Source organism: Saccostrea cucullata, unplaced genomic scaffold (assembly GCF_032062105.1).
Source record: "Saccostrea cucullata isolate Sc308-1 unplaced genomic scaffold, CSIRO_AGI_Scuc_v1 ctg196, whole genome shotgun sequence".
NCBI lineage: Eukaryota > Metazoa > Mollusca > Bivalvia > Ostreida > Ostreidae > Saccostrea > Saccostrea cuccullata.
In genome coordinates, this window is record NW_026933558.1 from 552,260 (window position 1) to 576,558 (window position 24,299).

The 24,299-nt window shown below is 33.2% G+C and overlaps 3 protein-coding genes across 5 annotated transcripts; 1 reads left to right on the plus strand and 2 right to left on the minus strand.

Moving 5' to 3' along the window:
- Window positions 1-263: 263 nt before the first annotated feature.
- LOC134238659 (allatostatin-A receptor-like) lies at window positions 264-8,870 on the minus strand. Of its 2 annotated transcripts, XM_062720778.1 has the most exons (6): window positions 8,087-8,864; window positions 6,319-6,577; window positions 2,230-2,407; window positions 1,730-1,837; window positions 1,454-1,619; window positions 264-475 (listed from the first exon to the last, which is right to left on the minus strand). In XM_062720778.1, the coding sequence occupies exons 1-6, from the start codon at window positions 8,484-8,486 to the stop codon at window positions 342-344; spliced, it is 1,245 nt and encodes a 414-aa protein (XP_062576762.1). In that variant the 5' UTR covers window positions 8,487-8,864; the 3' UTR covers window positions 264-341. The 2 variants fall into 2 exon arrangements, with proteins under 2 accessions (XP_062576762.1, XP_062576763.1); XM_062720779.1 differs by lacking the exon at window positions 264-475 and having other exon boundaries at window positions 1,462-1,619; window positions 1,720-1,837; window positions 8,087-8,870.
- A 991-nt stretch (window positions 8,871-9,861) lies between these two features.
- LOC134238642 (peroxisomal membrane protein PMP34-like) lies at window positions 9,862-16,360 on the minus strand. Of its 2 annotated transcripts, none has more exons than XM_062720764.1 (9): window positions 16,006-16,358; window positions 15,665-15,725; window positions 15,456-15,522; window positions 15,031-15,185; window positions 14,744-14,869; window positions 12,110-12,258; window positions 11,836-11,934; window positions 11,136-11,197; window positions 9,862-10,163 (listed from the first exon to the last, which is right to left on the minus strand). In XM_062720764.1, exons 1-9 carry the CDS (start codon window positions 16,105-16,107, stop codon window positions 10,028-10,030), a joined length of 957 nt encoding a protein of 318 aa, XP_062576748.1. In that variant the 5' UTR covers window positions 16,108-16,358; the 3' UTR covers window positions 9,862-10,027. The 2 variants fall into 2 exon arrangements, with proteins under 2 accessions (XP_062576748.1, XP_062576749.1); XM_062720765.1 differs by having other exon boundaries at window positions 10,029-10,163; window positions 11,136-11,192; window positions 11,830-11,934; window positions 16,006-16,360.
- Window positions 16,361-22,101: 5,741 nt separating this feature from the next.
- On the plus strand, window positions 22,102-23,894 carry LOC134238650 (fibrinogen-like protein A; the record flags this gene model as incomplete). The annotated part of the gene is made up of 5 exons (XM_062720773.1): window positions 22,102-22,368; window positions 22,606-22,819; window positions 23,209-23,345; window positions 23,471-23,570; window positions 23,730-23,894. Coding segments are annotated over exons 1-5 (724 nt in total), but the record flags the coding sequence as incomplete, so codon positions are not given.
- Window positions 23,895-24,299: the final 405 nt, after the last annotated feature.

Below are 24,299 nucleotides of genomic sequence, written 5' to 3' on the forward strand. Positions count from 1 at the left end.
AGATTCCCCCTCCCATCTCTTGATGACGCTTCAATTCTAGCCTAAGTGTACAAAAAATTAAAGAAGATTTTACTTTAATTTTTAATAAACATTTTAAAATATTATGTGTACAAACCTAATGGAATATTACTTTTAACAAAAACAGATGCGTAATTTGGAAATACAAAGAATCATACATTAATTGATCAATACCATCGACACTTTACTACAACGGTACAACAGTGCCATTCTTTACGTTGACTGTAACTGCAATAACAAAGCTAGTTTCTTCCAAAATAATTTATTACACTGAACAAAAAACACAAACACAACAGGTTGTCTCTCTCTACAAGGAGTATCAGTCAATCGTCGGAGGCCCCGTAAACATGAGTATTTCCCTCCATTGTTGTATGTACCGTGGTCACGGCTGATTTACCTCCCAAAGTCATCACTCTGTTCCTAATGGAGCCCGGACCAACTGTGGAATTCACCATATCTGAAAATATGCAATTCCGAGTATCCAGCAATAGAGAGTCCATATACTAGTAACTTTACAATATAATTGAAACCAAGTGTGTCTTTTTTAAGGTGTTAAATGTGGTTTTTTTTTTGCTTCAAACATTATCAAAACAAATGAATATATTTACCATTTGACATAAAAAAAAAACAAAACTTATGAAATCGTCGTGAATCATCAAAGTTATTCTCTTTAAATCACGTATCTCATATACTTTCAAAATAAATTACTTCTCATGATTATCAAATTATATTTCCATTTTTATTTGTTTTCTCTGTGATAACTATTTTAAAGTTAGTGGAGTTGATTTCTTGATAATTCCATCGGAATGTAAATTAGGCAAATGAAAGGGCCAAACAATTTGCATAAAAATACTTTAAAATACTATTTCTGTTCTTCAAACATCATATCATAATTTAACAATCATTTTTGTTTCCATTTTGTAACAAGAATTGAAATTGATAATTGACATAAAAAAAAAAACGTTAATAAAAACTTTGTGGCGCGTCTTGCTATTCTCTCGCAATTAAACTCGTGTCCCATTTAATTTAAAGATTAATGTACTGTCTTCTCAAGATTACCAGGATAAATTTATAAATACATTTACAAAATTCATATGTTCTATTAACTATTTTTATATGATTATAAGCCACAGTTTATACAACTTCGAACCTTTATCAAAAAGAAATAGAAAAACAGCAACCCAATAACAGTGCAATTTTTATTTCCAATAGAGTGGATGCCATTATGTAATTGCAACAAGGACATTTTCTTCCTGCACATATTGTACTAAAATCATCGACATATATACCAAGATGCAGAATAACATTTCCTCTATGTACAACGTGTTTGAGATTCAATCCTAACATTTCGGATCTTTCCGTCGTGTGACCGCTTTTCCGGGTTTACCGGAAAAGCCCAAGATTTGCAAAGGGAAAAGAGAAAACTTGAATTCACCTGAGTGTACTCGATTGTTCTTCTTCCATATACGACACCTGAAGACATCTAAAAACCCACGCCTAAAGTTCTCATTGAACCCTGCATACATGATTGGATTGAGCGCGCTGTTACTGTAGGCGATGTATAGAGCCGCGTACTTCAGAGCAACGGTGTACTCGGGTCTCTGAAACATAATTAATATTAATAAGACATAATAATTAACAGAGAGACGGAGAGAAAGGGAGAGGATAGAGAGACACAGATAGACAGACAGTTGGACAGACCTTTATATACCTGTTCATCTGCTACAGGTGGGAAATAGGCGTCGTAGATGAGGAAGGCCCACTGCGGGGTCCAGCAGATCACAAAAGAGACAAGGACCACAATTAACATACGGATGACCTGAAAATGTTTAAAAAGAACTTGGTCTATTTAAGCTGAGATATTCCCTGTAAGTGGCAGTAACTTAAAGTACATTTCAAAGCAAATTTATATACTACCCTCAAATCGTTGCAAGCATTCACTGAAAAAAAACCTAGTGAATTTAACTAGTGTGTTTCGTAAAGCGTTGGTCGTGATTAGTAAACTTTCAGTTTAGTGGTTAAGATAGTGAGTTGTTAGATACTTATATACCTTGTGAAATTATCAATTCTAAATTGTGTAAATATAAAGTGGTAAAACTACTATTAAGGTAGTTTTTTCAGTGGCTAATTTTCTTCGTGACATTAACTAGTTATTTTTTTACAGTGATTGAATGTACACGACGTATTTCAGAAGTTATTGTGAAAGTGTACCTTTTTTCTGGCCTTGTCTATAGATGACGTTGCTTTGCCCCCTGGACCTTTACGCTTTACAAGCGTGACACTGATGATTGTGTAGGTAATTCCCATAACCAAAATAGGTATGACGTACATAATGATGAAGGTCAAGGTGTAATACAGCTTCTTTCCCGGTTCTTCTGTTTCGCAAGTTCTGTAAAATTGAAAGAATCAGATATCCTTACTTAATGATTACATTATTATCTTGCACTATAATTAAATAGAAATACGTTTCAGTCAGTTCTGTTCCCCTTTTGGGCTTTTTATGCTCCCGTAATCAAAGACTTGGGGTATATATATACAGCAAAACTCGTTTAGTGCGAACACGGATATTGCCAATTTACGGATATAGCAAAGTCATCTTGAATCCCCAGCCATATAAATTTAATGACTTTCTTATACAGTTATAATGAATTACAGATATAGCAAAGTAATTTCACAGGTCCCTGTGACTTCGTTATAACCGAGTTTTACTGTAATTTTTGCCCTGTCCGACCGACTGTCTGTCTGATAATCTGTTTGTCAGTTTGTCCGCAAAAACTTAAACCTTGTCATAACTTTTTAATTGGTGGGACTATGGCTTTTATATTTCAAAAGTGTATTCCTTGTGACAAGACCTTTCTTGAGGTTCCAATAATTTTGACCCCGTGTCCTTGAATTTTGAAGTTTTTTCCCAACGCTTACCAAAAAACTTCCAAAATAACCATAGCCATAACTTTTGATTGCTTGGCGTATGGTCCCTCATACCTCACATGGATAATCACTTTTACAAGACCTTTCATTTGGTCTAAAAATATTTTACCTTTTGACTTTGACCTTGGAGTTTGGTCCACTTTTCAAAAACTCATAACTTGGCCATAACTTTGGAACCTTAGAACTCGGGCTTTTACATTTCACAGTTGTATTCACCTTTCTTTGGATACCAACAATTTTGACCTTTTGACCTTGAAATCTGGTCCACTTTTTAAAAATGTTTGACCTTAACTTTTGAACCGTTAGTATTATTTCACAAGTGTCTTTCTTGTGACAAGGCCTTCCTTTGGAATTTTTTACCTTGACCTTGGAGTTAAACTTGCATTTGAGAAAATTCAACCTTCAACATAAGCTGTCATAAGGGGGCTTCAGTGTTGCACAAACACATTTTATTAAAATCAAAACCTTTAGACAGTAACGATCACTGCACATCTTTCATACATGGACACTCATAGTCTCGTTTTCCCCAGACTCTCTCTCTCGAGACTTTGCCCGAGCGAGAGTCTAGGTCTGATTCCTATTTAATTTTTGTAACCAGTAGAGGTCGCTAAACCGGCTGACAAGATGGCGACTTCCATGAAAATACATGTGAGAATTTACTTTTTAAACAAAGATATGTGCGTTTTTTGTTCCTTGTAAAGCAGACAGAGGTATTTTATTATAAAACCAGATAAAAGTAAAGGCGCAGCCTCTGACTTTTTAAAGAATACAGATCTTAGCATCGAAGAGAATGTATCAGCCAATGAAAATCCATACCGATTTCTCGGTAAGCCTCGATTTGAAATTACAAAAATTAAATAGGAATCAGACCAGACTCTCGCTCGGGCAAAGTCTCGAGAGCGAGAGTCTGGGAAAAACGAGACTAGGACACTCATATTAAATATTTATTTACCTAAAGACGAGGAGGGTACGTCAAGCGGCATTATACATGTTATATACCGTAAATCAGCTTTAAAAATTATTTGAAAGATTAATTACATTTGACAGAGTCCAATTAAGTTTTTCCAATACAGTGAATCTACAATCTACAGTACATGTATATGCAATGGTGTTGTCAAATCGGTTGAAAATCAGAATCGATTAATCGGTAGCATCGGTTGACCTTAACCAACTGATCATCGGCCAATAATCGAATCGGTAACTCTTTGCATAAAATAGGCATTAGATTTTATAAAGATTAGAATTTTATTGTTAAATAATGTAAGTAAAGGTGCATTGTACAGATCGAAATTCTAAAAACAGTATATATGCAGTTTGATTAACAATTTCAGTAAAACAGAATTTTTCATGATTAGGAATTACTTGGCCTGGGAAAAGTAAGCATTGACAGATCAGGTTTTAATTTACATGATCATCTAAAATGTATATGGAATTAATTTTTTAAACTATTATAAGACATTTAATATTATTCCTTGTAATTCCCTATGAAATGACAGGTGAATTCCCCCAAATACTGAAAACTAATATATTTCATTTACACAAGTAGTTTAGTTTCTTCAGTTTAGAAATGCAAATATCATTATTTTTTGATTTATTTTAAACAGATTTTAAGTACATGTATTTTAAAATAGTAAAGGACAACTCTTGAAAGATATATATTTTGATAACAAGAGCCTGTTCTTGAAATAAAAGTAAGAAAACTGTAAAAAAAAAAAAGATATGTGCTGAAATATACCGATTAATCGATTGTTAAAATCTCCAATCGATTGTCTAAAATCGACAGCCTTTCCGACCGATCATCGATTATAAATCGATCATCGTGACAACACTAATATGCAATAGTGTTTTTGACACTGTTCTCTTGTCAAACAATTCTTTTGAACTGTAACCTTACATTTCTTTTATGACCTTGTATAACATTCTCCTGTAGCATGAACTTTTGTTCCCATTGAACAAAACTTTTCTGGATATACTTATTAGTTTCTTTGGAATAGAGTCGGTAACGTACGAGACCTTGAAATCAGGCAAGTGCAGGACCCAACTTTGATAAATGCTCTTTCACGCATTATTCCAATAATCAATGTTTTAAGTCAATGCCAAATGCCGATCTTGTACGGCAGTCGTAACAGGCCCGCAGGAAAATGATGCACAGATGATAATTAAAAATGAAATATTGAAATTCTGTTACATTGAATTCGGGAAAAAATGTTTATGGTTGGTAAATAGCCTATGGTAGAGACCATCAATATTATCTGCCTATGTTTGTTTAGAGACTTGATATTAGATGCAATAAACGGGTAAATATTTTAACAAATTCAGAAACCCGAGTGCTGCATGCACCAATCGCTTACTTTCAAAGAGTTGTCACAGGAAAAAAAAAAATAGAAGTAGAATTATATCCGCATAAAACATTTTTGTACATCTGTTTAAACAATTCAATTGATCAAAATCTGCGCTCATTTCTTAAAGAAATAATACCTGTCATTTATTGTCATGCACTACATTGTTCAAGGACTAATTGTTATCCATTTAGAATTTTAGATTAATCCTATTGAAACAGGTTGCTGTTGCTCGACATTTCTCTTTTACGGAAGAGTTAAAGTATCTGCAGCACGCAACTGAATAATATGTATAGGTTTAAGTAACATGCATAATTATGTTACTTTTCTGCATAAAAGTTATAGTTATTAAAGTATTATAATTATATATATATATGTATCATTGTAAAAAGTCATGTGATGAGATACTGAACTTAAGTTATATTTCAAAGATATGTTTACAACATATATTTTGTATTAAAATAATGAAAATATCTTCTCTTGTACGTCGTTCGTCGATACCCATATGCCTCCTCATAGTCTTATCACCACTTCTGGTCAGAAATACTGAAACTTTTCTCGTTCACTAAATAAAACCCTCTTTGATACATCTGTGCTCTAAAGATTGTTCCACATACTTTTTTACGTCACTTACTTTCTTGGGCAATATGCCGCAAACCTCATCAAACACGTACTAATCAAGTATAGAATCGTGTGAATGACATGTTTTTCAACTACTAAAGCCGATTAATTTCACACAAATTCATAGGTATGGAAATATTTTTGATGATCCCTAATTTTGTCCTGTATACATAATTCAATATAGTTAACGAGATTTATGTTTGTTTTTGTTTTTGTTTTTTTTTTTTTTTGTTTTTTTTTTTTTTTTTTTTTTTTTGGGGGGGGGGGGTTATTGCAACCATTAATTCCCGCATTAATTAACAAAGATAGCATTTTATTGTTCTAATAAAAAGTTTAAATCAAGGAATATTTACCAAAATTAAAATATTACTATTAATCATGATAATTTTAAAATTAAAAAAAAAATTCTTACCCATTCCCGCTCGATGCAGTGTAATAGGATGGCCATTTTTCTTTGCATTGTATTCTTAAAAAGTTTGAGAACTGTGTCTCGGTCTGTTTCTTCACCAGTAAGTAAGGAAAGGCTGTCCCCATGGACACAATCCAGGAACAAGAAATAGCCACCACCGCGGCCCTGTGGGACATCTTTCTCCGGAGGGGGAATACTATAGCCTGGAATCTCTCCAGGGAAATAATGGTCAGGGTCAGCACACTGGAAGTCAGGGCTGTCACTGGCAGAGGAAGGAAAAGAAATTCAAAATAAATTTACAATAAAGTTTCAAATAGACAATATTTATGTATTTTTTGGAGATCAGGTCTTCCAACATTGAATCTGTTGGATTTCTCATGGCGCCTTGTTTATATTAACAGACCAGTTTTTGTATTCATATGAAGTAGAATTTGTCCAAAATTTTATACACGAAAAGGATTTAAGAAAACAATTGATGTGCCACAGTGGCCTACAACTCGACATTTAGATACTTGTATTGTCTCTTTGCATTCTAATATGTAGAAACGATATTTCCCGATGATCTATTAAAGATGATACATAGTCTGACAAATCTGTTTTATATTTATATCTTATTTCAATGGTTATCTAACAACCAAGGTTTACTGTTAAAATGTCGACTTTCCTTACTTATGCTGCAATATACTATCATCACCTGCAAACGTGGTTTATATCTCTCACTTGATTTGATACGCAAGAGTATACTGTACGTATGATCACTTTCAAAAGGAGGGCAAGTTATTGAAAAAAATTGATGAAACAACAGTATCAACAATCGCGTTTAAAGTCATCATTTCGTAAGTTCTGTGGTTGATACGTTGACCTTGTCAGCAAATACAATTTATCATTAAGTCAATAGCTGACTGACGTTTTCATACTAATTGTTAGGCCATTATTTACACTGTAAATTGTTCACGGATTTTTCCATTATTTTCCCATCATGACAAGAAGCACACAGCGGGTGAAACCGGTAGGTAGGGGATGCTTAGTCCTCCACGGCACCTGATCCCACCTCTGATATTTTGGAGATCCGTGATTGCTCTACTCCAAATTTGATTTGTTTATTATTAGATGACTTTTGCGCTTGTTTACTCCATTAATTATCCATCCCAATGCATATACTTCCTGATTATAAAATTCAAACTTAAATATAAAAAAGAAGAGATTTTACGGGGTTTTCCACTAACTAGACAATGATTTCTTAAATACTAGTATCTTCTCGTGGCGTAAGGAAGACCCCTTTTGATTTTGAATTCAAAAGGTCAAAGATCAAGGTCATAGATTTAAACATTCTGTTTGTGTGTAAAACTATTATTTCCGACCGATATCTCAAGAAGCAATGAATACCATAACTACAAGTACCATGACCTCGCTTGTTATAATAGCAATACTTCAAGGGCAATTTGTACTTTTATACCGTTAGGGAACATTTGGTAAAAAAAAAAAAAAAGAAATGTACAAAAAGTCACAAGTGTACATGAATTATTTATATTTGTACATGTACACGACCCCCTCCCCTAATTTAGCCGACAGGGACTGGTACATTATATACCCTCTTCCTGGTCCCTATAAGGCTATTTTTATTCTGATTTTTTATTCCAGTATATCAGAGAGAATTTGACTACTAAGTATTTCATGATATCAGGGTTGTAACATTATAAGGGAGGGAAAGTCAAGTTTCAAGGCCACTGAGTTAGCAGTTAGATATATACAATCATTTATGGGATGTTACCTTGAATTAAAGACGTCACTTTACACATAAAAGCACCAAAGGGCCAATACAACCCGGTTTGAAGTTGGGTGGCTAGATGAATCCACATACAAAAACACGCCACCAAAATGTCAGACACACTTAGGTTCAGAATCAGTAAATTTGTAGTCGTTCTCATCTTTTTGTTCAACACCACAATAAGAATGACCAAACTGTTTCCCACGAGGTTCACCAAAATCGGCGGGATATAGAACGTTATTTTTAGAGCCCTTTCCCATGAAGGGATTTCTTTAGTAGGGATGATCTCTACTGGAAATAATTTTATTAGTTCGGCATACTTTTTCGATTCCGTTTCCAGTTGACCTGGAATACAGTTTTGTAATGGACCGCCACCTCCTGATGATCCAAAGAAACCAGACATTTTTCGTTCTTGGCAAATCTTCACATTTTACAGAAAATATTCCACACAGAATTTCATATATTTTTTGAAAGTGAATAAGAAATCTCACGAAGAACCGCTCACATTAAAAAATATCCATTTCATAGATTAGAGCAATTTTAACAAATGATGAAGTTTGGTCGAAAGTTGACAATTAACTCTCATTTGTATCTCCTATGGGCGTAGGATGTCTAAGAATATTTACATTTCATCAATATTTATGAACAGATTGTTAATTTGCGAATTAAGCTGATTTATCAGCTCTAGGCATTTGTACATAATCAGGGATTCAAGTCAACAACTGTCTATGGTTTAATACACGTATCGATTTCAACACAAAATGAAATATGCCTAATTTGTGTGCCGTTTCCCGATTATAAAAAGCATTTTTCTCTGCATCAATGAAGCAGATTTAACCGACACCAGCAGTTACAAGTCAGTGAGTGGAACAAACCAGATCTAACGATCCTACAACAAAATCAAGAAATTCGCGGCCATCATATTCCCAAGACTTTACTTAAAGAAAATTTTTAAATTCATATTTCAGACATTCCTTTTAACTTGGTTTTCATTACATGCTCTAAGTGTATGTAAAGAGGCAAGCACATAAAAAGAGCTACCGTACAGAAATTTTTAATTCAGAATTTATACAATACCCCCTCCTGCTAAAGAACTTGGATTCCAACTCTATCGTTATGTCTCTAAGCATGTTGATGCTGATTTTTATTTGATAACTCTTGCTTTGTCTTGATAAATGTTAATACATAAAAAAAATGTCCTCTGTCTATTATAAGCAAATACCTCCGAAATCACAGAGAACTACGCTATATTTGACAAGTTCGTTTCGGAGTTGTGGTCGTATCATGTAAAATTCTGCATTTTACGTCAAGACCAGAACGTTGAACATTACCACTAAGCACGTGTCTCAGAGCCATATACGTGAACGTTGTCATTAATTCACCAGCTAAATAGTTTACAGCAAACGTCAATGTTGGAGGCTTATACTGGGAAAGTCGCGGCTATTAATAAGCTACGTAAACGACGGATGGATCACAGGGCAGATTTGATGTCATGTAGAATTAAAAATACATGTATATTTTGTTGTATCATTTTGAAGGTGACTTAGTCCAAACTGTTCTATTATCAGATTATAAGGACGATATCCAAATAAACGATTAACTGCGGCCTGTCATATGGATTTAAAAATACGTTTATTTTGTTGTGTCACTTTGAAGGTGACATAGTCCAAAATGTTCTGTTAAAGGCAAGTGATGTCCAGGAAGTGATCACTCTCATTCCTGGGCATTAGGTACTCAATTCCAGTCTCTTAAGAAAACAAATTTGTAACAAAGTCAACTTTGTTAAAATTACATTTATTCAATAAACATGAAAAAATAAGTAACGTTAAAAAATATAAAATATTGCATTTGTCATGATAAATGCACAGCTACATATAATTATATTATTACAATGAACCGGTGTACAAATGACAGTATAATTGTTTTACAAAATCTTTGATTTGTTTACGTTTTAAGTCCCATCGTTTTAAAGATTAAAGAAGCTATTTTTTCATAACACATAAACATGAGAGCTGCCGTCAGCACTGTCTGTACCAGCTTAGCCTCCATTCCTCTGTATAATCCAAGAAAACCCTCAGATCTGTATAAAAACATCCATAACTTTAATAAAGGATTATAAAATATTTATTTCACTTTATATAACTGAAAGTTTTTCTTTCATTTTTGAAAATAGCTACTCTAAGATTCATTTGTCCCCCCCCCCCTCCTTTACAAGTCCATGGGCCAAAATGCTCATCTGAATAATTCTGACCCTTTTGTTCTTCATCATCAGATTTTTTTCTTGATATGTTCTTACATCAAATATTGTGGCTCAACCCTAACCCGGTGATCATGATTTTAACAAACTTTGTTTGATTCTAGGCTTCCACATTAATACGATTATTACTGTTCTTGAGATTTCAACAGATTTTTTCCTATACATGTATATGCACATGTTCAAAACTTTGATCCCAAAGGGATCCTAACACTACCCCTGGGGATACCATTTGAATAAACTTGAATATATACTACCTGTAAAAGCTTTCATATCAATATAACTATTAGTTATGGGTTCATTTTCTTGTTGAGATTTTAAAAGAATTTTTTCAAATATTTTTGCATGTTTAAAACTTCAATTGCCCATTTGTCCCTACCCTACCAAAGGGGATGGGGGTGGTGTCAAGATTTAAAAAAAAATTGAATGTACTGTATCTGTGGATGCTTCCATAAAAATATGCCAGTTCATTGTTTTGCTGTTTTGAGATTTTTTTTTTTATCTTCCTATAAAACTTTGATAGTCCAGAGTGGCCCCACCTTAACCCTGTGCCCTTCTAGGGCAAATTATCCCATTTTTGCCATTGCTTGTTATTTCCCTTTGGAAGGGGTATTGCCCTTCAGTTCAATAAACTTGAAAAGTATTCTCCAAGAGTAGTTCGTGGTTAAAATTGGTTTAGTGGTTCTAAAGGAACATGAAAATGATCCATGAAGATGGCAAAATTTCATATTCACAAAATTTGAAATTGAACTGAACTTTTAAATAATCTGAAACAGTATTATAATTTTCTTCTCTTACCTGATTATATCAAGTAAACTTTGAGCAACCTTTTTGGAATTTTCTGATTTTTTGGTACTAGCCTTCAATGAATGGAAATAATATCTTATATACTTACATTGAACAAATCACGTTTTAAAATGATTGCTTTCAGAGTAAAAAAAAACTTAAGCTTTTTTCTTTACAACAGGAAATGAAACTATCCTTGATAAAATTTTTCTTATTAGTAATCTCTTGTGTGCCAGTTAAAAATCTGCACACTTTACCTTCAAAAAATTTCACAGAAATTTCAAATACAACCATGGCAACACTTTCAAAAAGATACACATAATTATATCAAAATTGTGTGCCATGTTATATTGTCAAATGTAATACATTTCAAAAAATTTAAAATTTGTAACCATGGCAACATCTCTACCATTTTAAGTATAGTGTCTAAAAGCTCATTAAATGACCAAAACAGAAAGTCAAAAAATTTCACAGAAATATTAAATGTATTATTGAAATAAAAACTTCACACACAGAAGATCTGTGCACTTGTGTGCCAAGTTATAGAAATGCAAAATAGGAGGGTTTACTGAAAAATTGCTTTACACTTACAATAAACAACTTTTCATGGATTATAAGTATAAAATCTCATGATGTCAAATGGATGCTAAATAACTTGTTCACAACCATTCATTAGTAACCATTATGCAGAATCAAAAATGAATACACTTACTCTTAATCGAGACTGCAAGATTTGCAAAGGGTAGGTTACTATGGTTGCAACTGTTTTTGATATTGCTCCAATGGTGAAGTATAAAAATCCACTAAGATCCTGTCCAAATAAAATAAATGTATTCAAGGCATTAAATGGCACCATTTAACTTGATATTTAATAATTAACATATTAATAAAGTATTGTTTTATAATGATCTTTGGAATTAGGACAAGTGAATATCAGAGAATTAAAAAACAACAACTTATATTTATTAGATGATTAGAGTACTTGCTTTTGATTTGAAAAATTGTTGGAAGTATCTTTTGACAGTCTCGTAGACCATAAATTGAATGGAGGGATTGGAAGCTAAAATTACGGAAGCTGAGGTTCCATTCCATAGGGCACGTACACCTTCCTGTGAAATTATTTTACGTAGACCATCTGTAATAAAACAAATTAAACTCAGAGCACACATAAGCAACAATTACAGATATATTAATTATTTCAACTTTAAAATTGACAGAGTTCTTTTGTTGGTTAAATTTTCTTTTGGAAAGGGTTGAGAGAGAAAGAAAGTTGAAAAATTACCATTTAAATTTTAAACTATTATTTTGATTTCAATGAGTATAAAAACTTAACAAATGATATGCATTGCATAATATAATTTAATTTCAACAAATATACATTAAAGCAAAACCAACAGATTTCTGTAAACAAACATTTAAATGCAAAACCAACGATCATTTTTGCAGTACAAACGTACATAAAAACACGACAAACGAAAAAAACTTGACAAACGTGCACGCAGTAAATCCCCCCCCCCCCCCCCCGGCATTTTTTTTGAACAAATTTCTACATTACGGCGAGAAACTCTTCACACTTCTCAGGTACATTACTAGGTTTAAAAAAATTGCTTAAATTTAATATATAATAACTTACACAAATTTGCGTATTTATTACTGACTCAGCAGTATCATCTGCCAAAAAGCGGTAAATCTATTACTCAGCTATAAATGCGAAAACCACTGAAAAAAGAATGCGGATGTTTTCATAGAATCGCGATTAAAACAACAAACTGAGGTATTTTTTTATATATTCCTATGTAAAACTCATTTACATGCCATACTTTGTATGCACAAAAATTTCCCACACATTTTTTCGCATAGAACTCTTTGCCACATCATCATGTTTATGTTCCCAGCTCTACAACATGGAGGTGGTTCTGGAGAAGATTTTTTAATTTTTTCCTATATATTTTTATGGGGGGGGGGGGGCCATATTGGCTTAAAAATTTCAAATGAAAGAAAAGAATTTACATAAAATGAAAACAAATTCTCATTCTTCGTCACTTTTCTTTTTTCTTTTTGTTGTTACATAAATTGGTTTTCCCCAATTCTTTAAATATTACAAGAATCTATAATGATAATGATAACTTTACATTACAGTGACATATCATATGACAGGCACGTAGCAACATTTCCCAATTTAAGAGTTAGGTTAAAAAAAAGGGTTATATAGTACATGTATAAGGAAAAAAATGGTGAAAAGTTTATGACAACAACAACAATCACACACACACACACACACACACACGCACCCTCACTCACACACACGAAATAGGATTTTCGCGTTTGGGCTATTTCATTTTAATTTCCTTTTTATTTTTGCTTGTCAATTTTTAAAATCCTTTTTTCAGCTTGATTGAAATTTTTTCTCTGGTTCCCCTCCTTTCAAAAACGATGCAACGTCAATGTACAACAATGCAATGCTTTCATTTTGCATGGTTTTACCATAAGTACAATATTAGATTTAGCTATTTTAATGAAAATTTTGATAAAAATCTTTTTTTGAAATCGAATCAATTTGATGTTATGAATTTTTATAGAATTTAAATGTTCAATAATCCAGTAAATTCACACCACCAATTTTCACTGAAAACACTTCACACTTTTTATATTGTCAGTCCAATATCAATATTTTTGATAGCAGACTTTAACAATCAAGGAAACAGATTTAATGTTAATTTTATTTCATCTTAAAGATATTGAAGCAAACCACCTTTTCTAAGTATTAAGAATAAAATTAAAATTTGTGAGAGTGCAAGGATGTGTCCACATCGCTAAAAACCTGAGCAATAAGGCTAGGAAATATATATATATATATTTTTGGGGGAAATGCTATTACAAATATATAAATCGTAATAAAGAATATATCCCACATGAAATCTGTGTCCTGCACCAGTGGTACTTGAGAAGAAGATCTTTTAAAGATTTTTCCTATATATTCCTATGTAAAACTTTACTGTAGACATTTACCACTCCCCCCGGAAGATGATACAAACTTGAATCTAATAAATAGGATGATTCCACATAAGTTTTTACATATCATTAAATTCATTTAAAAAGAAAATGTTCATGCCCAGTGGTTCTTGCAGACAAAAAAAATAGAAGAAAAAAAAAGATTTTTCCTATATATTCCTATGTAAAACTTTTACCGCGTGCACGTTTGTTAAGTTTTTTTTCGTTTGTCGTGTTTTTACAAACTTGAATCTACACTACCTGGTTTTGCATTTATATATGTTTAATACTATCCTGGCCCAGTGGTTTTGCTTTAATGTAGATTTTTTTAAAAATGTCATTAATTTTTGCATTGTATATCATTTGAAAAGTTTTTATGGTCATTGAAATTAAAATAACTGTTTGTTTACCCAAGGATACTTTGTACCAAGTTTGGTTGAAATTGGCCCAGTGGTTGAGAAGAAGATGAAAATGTAAATTTTAAGTTTGATTTGATCATAGTACGACAACGAAACGACAACAACAACAACGACAACGACCATCAGATTTCTGTAAACAATCAATTTATTCAAAAAATCTCATGCACACAGTCTTATTTATTGGGAAAAAGCTGAAACTCAGAATCCTACCTAAGATCCCCCTGTAGGTGGGAGGGGGTGTTGTTTTCTGTGTTTCAGTGCCACATTTAAGTCCCTGTAGTTTGATCCTAGTGTTGACAACCCACAGAGGGTTTGTGATCAGAACATTGATGACCCCTGTAATAATTTAACATTTCTTTGTTACCATATAAATAATGCTTTGATCTCTGCAGCTCTCTGGTTTGTCTGTCTGAATTTTTTCAACCCAAGAGCTACAGTTTTGCAGCTAAAAAAGGATTATCTCTAATTTTACAAGATTAAGTTTTTGTTTTGCTCACCAGAGACAAAAGCCATCAGTAGATCCTTCAATGGCCCTGGCTTGCTCCCTTCCTCCTGGAGTATTGTTTTCAGACCATTGTAGGTATAGAAGTACACAAAGTTAGAACAACACAGTGTGACCAGTACAGGAAAAAGGCCCTGGTATAGGGACAATCTAAACAACATACACATAGTTATAAAACAAAGCTATACTAAATATTGCATAAAAAATGAATTACTAGTATATTGTGTGTACCTTATATTAAAATAAAATAATAGATTTTTTATCATTGATATCTTAATATATTTTAAGATCATTAAAAACCATTTTATAGACAGCAATTCTTAACAAAAAAATTCTCCCTTGTTGTTCTAGTATTATACATAGTATCATGATAAAAAAACAAAGAACCCCCCCTTCTTCAAAAGATATTTGGGTACTTACACCCCTTCATCTTTTATAATGTCTAAAGCTTCCATTGGTGTGTGTTTAGCTTGCCTGCCTACATGAACTACAAAAAGAAAACACTTACACATAAACAGCATAAATTTTTGAAAGAAACATAATATTAATCTCCATTGGCCAAAAATTTCAAACAAGAACATACATAATTCATCAATATCTTTTACAGAATGGTCTACCCTAATAATTACCCTGTAATCTTGTTCTAACAGTTTCCAGAGGATAAAACACAGTCATTGCAATCACACTGCCCTGCAACAAATTACATTCACATTTAAGCATAAAAGTACAATACACACTGTTGAAAAATCTGTTAATCAATTTAAAAGCTTGGATTTATTTTCTTAATTTCATTATCAATTTTTAAATTTCAAATAAAAATTGTATCATTATCATTTATATAAATAATATGAATTAAAGCTGTACAGGAAACTTTTGTACTTTCATTTTGATGATACATGAGCTACAATGTATATAAGGGTGAGTGAATAAATTCTTATTAAAACAACAAACAACATATAATAACACTAACCGTGGCTCCTGACACAGCATGCACAAAGTTAGAGTAGGTCAGAAGACTGCTCAGTCTGGAGGACATCGTCTTACAATCAAAAGCTGCTAGTTTTAAAATCATCCTAAATCTCCAAGTGTAAACATTATTCGAGTTATCTGCCCCTGGTCAGACTAATGTACCATAAATGCCCTTCAAGACCACTTGAGGGGAAATTGTTAGCTGCGCAGCATATTAATGTACAAGTGTATCTTCAACATTTTAAATATATTTCTATAATTCTACAGAGTTTCTATATATCATTTGTACATAAATTAAGACATTTCACATAATGATCGATCTATGTATATGACATAATTTAAGACTTACAAAAAACTTTAACGAAACAGTCCGACAGAATTTTGAGCAATTAATCATAGAACAAACCATAGAGTAATTATACCAAAACTAATATCATATATATCTAGACTGACAAATAACTATTATACAGAATAGCAATTCATCAAATCAATCAAAGAGTGAGACTATATGGGCAAATATACAGTGGTTTAAAAATTCACAAATTAATAAAGCATCCATTTTATATATATTGCAACACTAGATTAATAATAATTTCCATAGGACTTCTATTCAGTGTATGGCGCTGAGATGGAGGATTTGATCCATGACCTCCAGAGACCACGACTGCTCCGCGTTCCTCACAAGAGACAGATCCTGGAGTTTAATGGCATTCACCATAGGGAGCTCTCCACTTCTGACCATAGAAGCAACAACCATGACATACTTTCCTATAAATCAAAAAAAAAAAAATTAGTCATTCAGTGAAATAAAAAATAATTTTGAAAGCATAATGTTATACTGGGTATTTTATCTAATTACAGTACATTTTTATATTTAATTCTTCTTTTTAAAAAAATCTGAGAATTTAGTAGAGAATATTATAGCAATTTAAATCTTCCCTTCCTGCTAAAAAAATATTGCTAGGGAAGCAGACTTATAATGCCCAGTAGAGAGCTGTCAGATAGGAAAGAAGTAACAAGTCAATAATTCTGACCTATATCTACTGAAGGAGAAATATAGGGTATTTTGTTGTATCCTAAAACTTTCACTTTGCCAGTGCTGTCATCCAGTATCAGGAAGCCTTCTTCTTTATTAACCTTTGTGATAAAACATCGTTTATTTAAAATTTGATATTACTGACGTTAGACCCCTTTACATATAACGTTGGTTATAATAACATTAATTATGCTAAGCTGAAGTTCCATAAAAAAAATTATACTTATTTCATTCAATGTCAAGAGGTCAGCAGCTGATCAGACCGCCTGTTATTATGTATAAATTAAAAATTTAAAATTACTAACATTGATTATCATTCTCATATTTTTGATCAGATTTACATACTTCAGTTACAAGACCTTGTCCAATTCAATGAATAAAATATATATTTTGAACTAGAAATAGTGCACACCAAAGGATTTATCGGTCACCATAAATATGCATGGGCATCCCCATTGCACTCCACTTGAAGCCCATTTTCAAAGCCTAGGTATAATGTATATCTGCAAAAAATGTTCCTACCCCCCCCCTCATTTCCATCGATTTCAGAAGTTTTATTGTCATCAAAATGAAGATGTACATATATGCCTTTCAAGATATACCACGTGTTGATATCCTGGTCATTTGTCACGTGATAATGCCTATATGATGGCTATGCTGCATGGTGCGGGTGCAAAATGTATAAAAATAATCTTTGTGTCATTCACAGCTGTTGGCAAATTTTTACGTAGAGAAACTTTTCAATTTTTTTTCAACCGCCTTTGATTTGGGAAAATCATAACGATTTCCTTAGGAACACGAGAATACTGATTGTAAAATCTTTTTTTGACCATAAATTATCAATGTAAAAAAGAGATTGAAACAAAAGAAAGATTAAAAAATTTAAAGAGTTTTTGATCGCATCCTTTCATAAAAATAAAACAAATGAAATTAAAATTGTCGCGTGTACATGTAATCAGGGACCAATAAACTAGTCTGATGTAATTCTATACTAGGCCTAAATTATATATGCAGTCTTCAACTGTTTTTTAAAAGCCTACTAGAAATAACATTTGCGATAATATGGTTAAAAAAAATAATCCAGTCATTATACCAAGGCCGTAACTAAGCTCAAATATTTAGTGAGGCAAAGGTGCTGGACATTCTTAGTCCCAGACAGGGAAAGGGAATTTTTACTTGATGGCCAGTGATCAAGGGCGGATTCACGTGCACGTTATTTTTATCCGGAAAATCATAACGATTTCCCCCCGCTACATTGAATTTTTTTTTTTTACAAGTGTCATATTATCATTTTCTTGCATTGATAAGACTCTAATAAACACGAATCCATTGTTCTGTCCAACTGTGAAATATACTTTAACTACATAACAGGAAATCACTTTCCGCTTGAACGTACACAATACACAGGTAATCAACAGAGAGAGGGGTAATCCGTGAATCTAGTGAAGTCACAAGATCATCGTATAGTACAATGTAGTCAAGTATCAAAAACAGAAAATTGCATAGTTACAGTGCTGCTCAGTGATATTCATTTGCTGATAAAATGCATGGTATTTATTAACTATTTGAATAAACAATTATATAGGGCTTTTTATTTACCATTTTAAAAATTAAATTGATACATTTTTTTTTTTACAAAATCAGGCTGGCTTTCCATAATCCTCTAGTTTTGATAGATTCTTCGGTTTAAGTAATTTTTTTTTTAGTTTGAAATATCATTAGTTGTGCATGTGTGTTTATATTCCAAATCATATTGACAGTATACTCAAGTAAATTGAAAAGCACTAATTAGGAATTCTGAAAAGAATCCAATGTTTAATTTTTTGAAAGTGATTAAAATTGAACATCAGTTGTATCTTAGAAGTCAGCTTGACTAAATTAATTGAAAATGCATTTAAAGTGAATACAACTTGAAGTCAACTGCTTGACGTATTCCTAAAATTGTCAGATGTAACAATTTTTTAAAGCAAAGTCTAAAGTCTTGTGTTAAAGTAAAATTACATGTAATTTGAAACATTTTATTTATCTAAATTCTTAAATATTTGTGATGATTGGTCTTTAAAAAAGCTACAAAAAGTACCAGAAATGCTGGAAATCATGCACCATTTTAGAACTATTTAAAACATTTTTTTTGGGGGAGGGGGGAAGCCCCCCCCTCCATTTTTTTTAAACAAGGTCTAAAGTTTTGTGTTAAAGTTAAATCAAATTGAAACATTTTATTTTTCTGGATTCTTAAAAATTTGTGATGATTGGTCTTTAAAAAAGCTACAAAAAGTACAAAAGAATGCTGGAAAATGCACCATTTAGAACCATTTAAAACAAAATTTTCTCGGGGGAGGCCCGAACCCCCACCTATGGGAAGGGGACACCCCCTCCCATGCCCTCCCCCTTCGGCCCTTTGGGACTCAAAACCCCCCCACATGAACTTCTGGATCCGCCACTGGTGATGGGGGATTTCAGGAGGAGGGGGATCCCGAAACCAGGGTATGAGAAAATAAAAGATTAAATCTTGGAGAGTTTTATGTTCTGAATTGTCGCCCGCATCGCACAGTGGTTAGAGCGCATGCTCTAGAGTCACAGACTAAGGAGTTTATCCTTGCATCGCAGGTTCGAATCCCTCTGCGGGATGTAGAGACTGGACCTTCGCATGAGACCGTAAAAACTCTTTAATCATCTTCAGTAACCCTGAGAGCCCAGTGCATATTTAAAACTTGCAGCCCTCTATCGGCAAAAAGTTGTGTCTCAAAATGAATGAGAAATTCTTTGAAAGGGTTTTAACAATCAAACAATTTACAAAACAAATATTTTAAATTATATTTTACATGCATTTTAAATATAAAAAAAAATATGACACCTATTGAGATGAACGATTTACAGAAATTAAAACAAAAGTTGAAAATATTCATTATGCATGAAAACACATATAATTCACAAGTTCAATGGAAACCTTTTTTCACTTTTCAGAAATCTCTAAAAATTTAGTGAGGCTTTTGCCTCACTTGCCTCAATGGTAGTTACGGCCTTGTATACAGCTCTGTTTTACTCTTTTTGTTAGTGTTTAAAGAACAAGTCAGATTCTTAGAACCTATATCGTCTACGACTGCATGCAATTCTGACCAGTTTATTTGGGATGTCATGGAGGTTCATGATAGACTCTCTCTCAGTTAAGGGATTCGAAAGCCTTGTTCTCAACCATAAACTTAGTTTACAAGATAAATAATGCTGAGTTCCATAAGGTGCACTGCTCTACGATGTTAGGTACCGATTGTAGCAATCCTCCTTCTAAAGCAGCTTATTCATCCATCACCTACTTAATTTCACACTCTATCTTGGATCCTCTTCATCACTCTTATCATGATTATGATTACTTAATCCTAAATATCTGACGAGCTAGAGACTACCGGATATTTCTAGAACTATCGCATACCGATCTTTCACCTTTCTTTAACTGGAATCTTCACAATCCGGTCCTTATCACAAATCGATGGTATAAGTTCTTGCAGCCAACTTTTTTAAAGAGTCTCTCTGTTGCCTCTGAGTCTGCTTTTAACCTCTCCGCTTCTACACCATCAACTCGTCCACCTTTTCCAAATTATATCTGTCTCCTTCGGTTTCAGTCCTTAATGGATGTTAAGGTTGAAGGAGTTTTAGCTGCTCTCTTTCTTCTACCAGATTGAAAGGTTTTTGTTCCTTTTCTTTTACTCCAAGTATTCTGTCTGTTGTATCGTTGTGACCTTTTATCATACATCCCTAGGTGTGATTGTCTTTAACTCTTTCTAATTGATTCTTCTAGCACTTGGAATTGGTGTTTCGACTCCAACGTGGAGAAGAATAACGGAACAAGAACGATTCTTTCTTGGTTTTCATAGTCCCTTTTATCTAGGTGTTGTAGTTTTGTGACTCGTATTTATTTCTAAGTCTCGTATTTATATTTTGCTTTTGTTTCTTCAAATTTATTCTGATCTTACTCCTTATCAGTTCCTGCTCACCGCTTGTATATGAGCTCCTCTCATCGCCCTTGTATCTGAGATGGAAGTTCTGTACTATTTTGATATTTCTAAGCGCAAGATCAATTTGGTTTTCGATCTTTCCATCATGTGAGATCCATGAGATCATGTGTCTGGGTTTATGGGGGAATATTTTTTTCTGTAACCAGTAATATGCCTATATCTGGCTTCGATCTATCATACTTATTCCGGGTTCATATACTCTCGAAAAATTCTACAAACAAACAATTATGTTGTCGGGTTCAACAAATGCTGTATATACGTAACAGCCCAATCTTTACTCCTCACGAATTAATAATCTTACTAAAGACGATAAGAACCAACTTGCTCCAGTGAAATGGTTTCAACTTTTCCATCGTCAAATGTCTTTATTTTAGCTATCACCCTTAGTTGGGGTTAATTTACATGTAAGTCCCCCAACTGATTCTAGTCGCCTGCGATGCTTTTGGGGACCCGTGTTGACTTTGCTCCCAATTGCTCTGTTTGAATGGACTTCTAAGCTTGAACTTTGTTATCTTCAAATATTTCTTTCAGGGAACTTTTGAGCTTGATTCCTGTTCATTATATCTTCATATTTCATTTTATGTACAAAATATAATTGTATGTAATACAAAGTTGATAAAACTGTGATCGCACAATATAGATTGAACAGTGTACAGATAATCTAATCTTGTTTCTTCAATAATTTCAATATCCAGTAATTCCCATAAGCATAGCGTATATCTTAAAGACTGAATACAGATACATTTGTAAACGTGATATCAAAGATTTTAATTCGATGAAGATAAAAAGTTTCATCGTTTGAAGTCAAATGATGTGTTAAAAAAATCGAATTAAATTATTTTGGTGAATCCGGAAGACGGATTATCTGAAAAAGTATTCATAAATTTCATTAATATGTAATTGATTTTTGCAATTGATATCTGATTCTATTATGTATCATATAATGAATTCTATATAAATGCTGAAGAAATGGTTTCCGACCGTACTCGACTTTTCCTTGGAATATCTCTCGATCAAGATGTACGGGATTTTGGTGTTGTTTCTCTTTACCTGTCTTGGTATTTCACATGGAAAATTTGTAAGGGAAGTGTCTTTTCTTTTCGCAGAAAATGTTAGTTATTTTCCGGGAAACGAATTACTAGATTTTTTACTTGGAGGTAAAAATCCTGAAATACACTGTGGTCTGCGATGCTTAGAAACATCCGATTGTATGGCTATGGACATATGTGACGTCACGGTCTACCCAAGATGTCGTCTGTGGACAACATTGCCAGATGTAAGTTCCACCAACACATACATTTGCCGGCGCTTTTTTGAAGTGAGTATAATTATAAATTGGGGGGGGGGGGGGGGGGGAGATAATTTGGGCAACTAAAAATGCTGATCAAAACGGAAATGAAAAACTTAAATCATTACTTTGTTGCAAACATAAATATGGAAATAAGCTGATGCTTAATTAACATGTGCAACCACAAATTTCAATGATATTCAAAATTAATACCTCATTCACAAACAAGGAAATGTTATTTCTCAAATGTTTTCAACTCTTTCCAAGATAACCACTAAGTTTCTTCAAGTAACGACACCACAGACTTCGTCTGAACCTGTATCGATCCAGACAACATCAAATTCTATTCCTCAGACAACATCAGATTTATCATCACAAACAACAACTCTGTTGACATTCCAAGCACAAACAGCTCTTGAATCTGCAATTCAAACAACAGCTAGTGCTGATACAACGACTGCTATTGCTACCACGCCTATAGGTACAACGTATTTAATTAACAACACTGGCACCCCTTCTACACACGCCAGTACCTCAAAAAAATAATAATTTAGAAAATATCACAGTCCACTTATCAATCAAAATCGAGATGACGTGTACCGTTCCATCATTAAAATTCGTGGGGGTCAATTTTTGTAAATTGGGTAAATTTTACAGGGTTATGGAGACTTAATTTCGTTTATTTCTTAAACATACAATAGGATTATGACTTCGAATCCCAAAATTGCTAATTCATGGAAGAGGTTAATTTGTGGATGAGCAGCACCCTCAAAGTCCTCAAAAATTAAACCACCACTAAATCTAATGATTTCGCAGTATTGTAGCGTTTAATTTTTTACACATTGAATAAAAAAACTTTGCCTTTTGTAGATATGAACTGTGCCGAGGGCTGTGATTGTCTCCCTATCACAAACAAGTTCGGCCCTGAGTCAGAGCAGTACCCTGTCACTTTGGACGGAAATAACGTTTCTTATGTTTGCAAACTCATCTCAGGAGAAGTTTGGACTGTGAGGGATTTTTCTTTCTTTCTTTTGCGAGATGACGTTTTGTTATTTTTTTTTGGGGGGGGGTATATTTTATGGCCAACTATTATCTGATTCAGAACTGAATCAGAATGAGGTTTGTTTTGTAGGTAATTCAGCGAAGAATTAATGGAGTGATTGACTTTCACAGTAAACTTTGGACAGAGTATGAAGCGGGATTTGGTTCCAACTCTAATGAATTTTGGATAGGTAAGGATATTTTTTGTTTTCATAAATTTTAAGCAAGATTGCATTTTCTTCAATTTCGTTATATTGAAAGTATTTAAAATTGACGTGATTTTGAAAAGAAAAATATTGAGGCCCAATTATTCAAGAAAATGACATTTTGTATCCCTCATTCCAATGTAGGTTTGAAGGAGATTCATCGTTTAACCTCTGTGGGTTTAACTAAGATCCGTATCAACCTGGGATTTGAAGACGGTTCTGATGGCTATGCTCAATACAGCCATTTTACAGTTGGGGGAACGGATACAGACTACATGTTAACGATATCAGGCTATAGTGGCACTGCTGGTAAGTTTATCAGACACATTCCTCTATCTATTTCTAGGATCGATTGACTTATATGTACATGTATATCTCAGATTTTATCTGTATTTTAAAAGTACACAAAGGTAATCTGGGCTTTCTGAGCTCACAAAATGATTACCTTTCCTCCGATATGAGTATAATGAACAAGGGAAACTCCGAATTCTCTCCTATCAAAATGTAAAATGGGAAGTGAACAAGGGAAATGATGAAAATAATAAAAATCTCCTTAAATTTCATTCAGCGACGTAACCCGACGAGTTAATTGACGACTTCACCAAAGTGTAAAGTGTGCCAAATACGTTAAATATGAAGAAATGAAGATTCTATAAAAGTGTCATTAATTATATCCTTTGATTATGAAGTGGTGTGCGATAGTTACAGACATAG

What these genes read in the sequence shown, in the direction of transcription:
- LOC134238659 (XM_062720778.1), bottom strand. Translation starts at nt 8,486, where the DNA reads ATGTCTGGTTTCTTTGGATCATCAGGAGGTGGCGGTCCATTACAAAAC. An exon ending in ACTGCATCGAGCGGGAATGG is followed by an intron (nt 2,408 to 6,318) that starts GTAAGAATTTTT and finishes TCAATTTTACAG; the next exon opens with AACTTGCGAAACAGAAGAAC. An exon ending in GAACAATCGAGTACACTCAG is followed by an intron (nt 476 to 1,453) that starts GTGAATTCAAGT and finishes GCATATTTTCAG; the next exon opens with ATATGGTGAATTCCACAGTT.
- LOC134238642 (XM_062720764.1), bottom strand. Translation starts at nt 16,107, where the DNA reads ATGATTTTAAAACTAGCAGCTTTTGATTGTAAGACGATGTCCTCCAGA. An exon ending in ATTATAAAAGATGAAGGGGT is followed by an intron (nt 15,186 to 15,455) that starts GTAAGTACCCAA and finishes TATGTTGTTTAG; the next exon opens with ATTGTCCCTATACCAGGGCC. An exon ending in ACTGATGGCTTTTGTCTCTG is followed by an intron (nt 14,870 to 15,030) that starts GTGAGCAAAACA and finishes AAATTATTACAG; the next exon opens with GGGTCATCAATGTTCTGATC.